The sequence below is a fragment of the Carlito syrichta genome, unplaced genomic scaffold (genome assembly GCF_000164805.1).
Source record: "Carlito syrichta isolate Samal-C Ts95f unplaced genomic scaffold, Tarsius_syrichta-2.0.1 Scaffold296312, whole genome shotgun sequence".
Taxonomy (NCBI): Eukaryota; Metazoa; Chordata; class Mammalia; order Primates; family Tarsiidae; genus Carlito; species Carlito syrichta.
In genome coordinates this window covers 169,880-173,652 of record NW_007240408.1, presented here as the reverse complement: position 1 = coordinate 173,652, position 3,773 = coordinate 169,880, and the positions used below count along the sequence as shown (strand labels likewise).

The 3,773-nt window shown below is 39.9% G+C and overlaps 2 protein-coding genes across 3 annotated transcripts in view; both read right to left on the bottom strand.

Moving 5' to 3' along the window:
* The window catches only part of TMEM35B (transmembrane protein 35B), a 3,115-nt gene extending 2,994 nt beyond the window's left edge, over nt 1-121 (bottom strand). For both annotated transcript variants that reach the window (XM_008054543.2, XM_021710640.1), the window contains exon 1: nt 11-121. In XM_008054543.2, the coding sequence (XP_008052734.1) occupies nt 11-118 (108 nt within the window). In that variant the 5' untranslated portion in view covers nt 119-121. The remainder of the gene's footprint in view (nt 1-10) is intronic.
* Nucleotides 122-1,503: 1,382 nt separating this feature from the next.
* Nucleotides 1,504-3,773, bottom strand: part of ZMYM6 (zinc finger MYM-type containing 6) — a 52,555-nt gene continuing 50,285 nt past the window's right edge. Inside the window, exon 16 of the mRNA XM_008054542.1 lies at nt 1,504-3,462. Within this exon, the coding sequence (XP_008052733.1) occupies nt 1,631-3,462 (1,832 nt within the window). The 3' untranslated portion in view covers nt 1,504-1,630. The remainder of the gene's footprint in view (nt 3,463-3,773) is intronic.

Sequence of the window (3,773 nt, the reverse complement as noted above, 5' to 3'; positions counted from 1 at the left end):
CGCCGCTCACCATCTGCTCCGACACCGGGGCCGAGATCTGCGCCGAGAGCTTGGCCACCCCAGTGAGCGCGAAGAAGCCGCCCAGGAGGACGCGCAGAGCGGCGAGCAGGAGCGCCATGGCCGCGCCAGCCCGCGGGACGCCGGGGATCCCCCGCCCGAGGGCTGGGCCCGCCGAAAACCCGCCCCCGCTTCCCGTTCATTTCCTCCTCCCCCCGGCAGCCGGAAGACTCGAGCCAGAGCCACGCCTCCCCTACCTTCCAGGGGGTCGCCAACCCCGCGGGCCCTGCGCCAGCTGCGCGAGGCGAGAGCGTTGGACAGGGCATGCCCATCTCACAGGTGGGGACACTGAGGACCACTGGCTCTTAACTGACTACACCTGTCCTTTTGACTTCAGGAAGGGTCTCTGTTTCGCAGTCAATACGAAGTGGAGTCAAAACATCGGTGGGTATCCGGACGTGGCTCAGTTATGATCAAGAGACACCCGGCTTCGTTCCTGCCGGTGCCACACTTAGGTGTCACCCAAACCCGCTGGGCCTCAGTATCCATATATGGGGATGACAGTTCTCTGAAATTTGTATCAGGTCTAGTACAATGCCTGCACATGCAAGAGCTCAGAAAGTTATTTGTAAAGTAGTAAATTAATGTATAAAGTCATTAGTAATAAACCAACTAGTAATTATTAAATAAGATGCTCTATCTTTGCCTGGAATATCTTTTCCTTCTAATTTCTCTCAGCTGAAACTGAAATGTGAAAGGTGTTTGAAAATTATGGGAAGAGAGGCTGTCACGAGCAAAGTCCTACAGGCCACTCCTAGCCCATCTGCACTTAGCTGGAAGTCTATCCAGAGCTGGGATGGGCAAACTATGGGCCCAACTTTGGCCAGCTGTCTGATTTTTTTCCACTCTCCCCTTTCCTCTAAGATAATATTTGTTTACATTTTTAAAGGATAAAAAATTTTAATGAAGCTTGTACAACACATGAAATTATATGAAATTCATTTTTCAGTGTTCACAAATAAAAAGTTGTACTGAAACAGCCACTCATTTGTGCACTACGGCTGCTGCTGCGCTGCAGCTGAATTGTTGAGTAGTTGCGAAAGTATAGCCCGCAAAACCTAAATGATTATCTGGCCCTTTGCAAAAACAGTTTGCTAAGCCCTGGTCTAGTGGGCCTAAGAGGCCCTGAGCAGGGGACTCAAACTCCCCTGCTGCCTCCGTTTCTAGTTAACCTTTGCTTAGATCCTTCTTTTTCTCCTACTCATAACCTCGCTGGTGTCTCACTGGCTGAAGAATGAAACGTTCCATGTGCTTATTACAAAGGCCAAGCTGTTTCAACATCCAGGTTGTGCTATTACATTATAAACTGGGCCTTTCATTACCTGCAATCTTTGTTACTAATCTAAATGTATAAATCAATAAAATAACTAAATTCTCTACCTTGGATTATTAAAATTATATATAAGTATTTACAAATGCATTAATCATTAAATCTCAACAAAAAGGAAAATGTTATAAAAACATTATTTAATTACTGAACACACAAACCCATATTAGGAAATTATATTTTAGGATACTTATACAAAACTTAACACAAAATTATTGTCTTTGCTGATAAGAAATATGCATGTGGCTATTCTTTCTCCTTTACTAATTTTTCTATCCTTGGAATTAAAGACGTGACTGCAAGTCTTAGAGCAGGCCCAGAAACCAGCAGATTTCTTTGTTTTGACTCAGTCAAAGCTGAAAAAGCAGCATCACATAAATAAACAGTTGAAAAAGGTAATAAAAATTTCATTGCCTTTTCATGGAGTTCCGGGTAACTTGACTTCGTGTTTATCCAAAACTGAGTTACAGACATCGATTTAAATACTGATTGTAATCCTAAATCTGAAGATAACTGTGTTAGTCTTTCTTCTTCGAAGTCAGTGAGATTATTATTTTGGTGATTCACAAAAGGATTGATTATCCACAGATTTCCTGAACGCAAGTCTTGTTCTGGTGGAAAACAGTCATCAAACATTTGAGAAAGTCGTTCCAGGTGCTCAAAAATAATGCTTGTGATGCTTCTCATATTTAAGTCTGATGAGTTTGAGAATTCAGAAAATGAAGGGAACATGTCATAATCATTCTCTTGTGTGCGCTTCAACCACATTTTTAACTTTTTCTTAAATACATCAATTTTATTATACAAATTGAAGAAAGTAGTCAAAGTTCCTTGGAGACTTAAATTTAATTCATTTACAAGTGAAAATATATCTGATAAATAGGCCAGCTTTGCAACCCATTCCTCATCATGAAAATACTTGGCCAAATCTGAATGCTTTTGATTTAAAAATATCTCGATTTCATGCCGTAACTCAAATAATCTTTTTAAAATTCTCCCTCTTGATATCCAACGTACTTCTGCATGAAGTGGTAAATTCACATGCTCAGACCCCATCTCTTCACACAAAATTGTCAACATACGTGAATTCAGTGCATTGCTCTTTATAAAACTTAAAATTTGTGCTGACTGAAAAAGAATTTTATGTAAGCATGGAGACAACTTTTCTGCTACTAAATGTTCACGGTGAATAAAACAATGTGTAAATTCCACTGTATTCACGGCAACTTCTTGAATTTTTGCCCTTAAGCCAGAACACCTGCCAGTTATGCTTGCTGCCTCATCGGTACAGAGACCAACACAATGTTTCCAATTCAGAGATTTACTATCAATATATTTATTTATTAGTTCAAATATTTCAAAACCAGTTATTTGAGAAGGCATTTCAATGCAAAATAATAATTCTTCTTTTATGTCACCACAATCATAATCAATGAAACGAATATAGCACAAAAGAAGTGTCATATGTGAGATTTCTGATGACTCATCTATCTGAAGGGCAAACCACTTTGACTCTCTGACCTTTTGAATCAGCTGATCTTCAATGTCTGCAGAGAGTTCATCAATCCTGTGTCCAATTGTATTATTAGAAAGCGGAATCGTTTTCATTTTGTCTCCTGCACTTGAACCCAAAACTTCCGAACACATTTCTACTAAATATGGTTTAATTAATTCTTCAGCAATGGAGAATGGCTTCTTGCTGGCAGCAATTTGGAAAGCAATTAAATATGAAGCTTTCACAAGTGACTTTTCAACTAGTAAACACTTTTTTAAAGAATTGTTTTGACATTCCATTTCTAGAGATTTTTGTTCAAAAAAATCCACTGGTTTGTTTTCTAATTCTGAATGTTTTGTCTTCAAATGATGAGAAAGATTTGCTGGCTTCATATTTTCACTGGATAAGATCTCTCCACAAATGACACACTGTGGCCTTGGTGAACTTTCTTTTGATCCAGGACAAATAATAAAACCAAGTTTTAAATATTCCATATCATAGGTCTGGAAAAAACCCAGTCTTTTTTTCTTTGCAGGCGGAGAATCAAGTTCTGCATCATTTTTCTCATTAGGCATAGGTAAATCTGAATAAAATACATGAATCACTGTTACTTTCAAGAATAAGCAATGTTCTTCATGTTTCTCCCTATACATTTAAAATTTATATTTGGTTACTACTTACATTTATGAAAAGAATACACCGATTAAAGTTTCAGCACAAACCATGATATTTCCGTGAGGCCACTGAAAACAACTTGGGGGGGAATTAGCCATAGTGGCACACACCTGTAGTCCCCAGCTACTCAGGAGATGGAAGCAGAAGTATCGCCTGAGGCCAAGAGGTAGTAGGGCTGCAGTGAGCCTTGACCAAGCCACTGGAGGGAGGGAGGGAGGG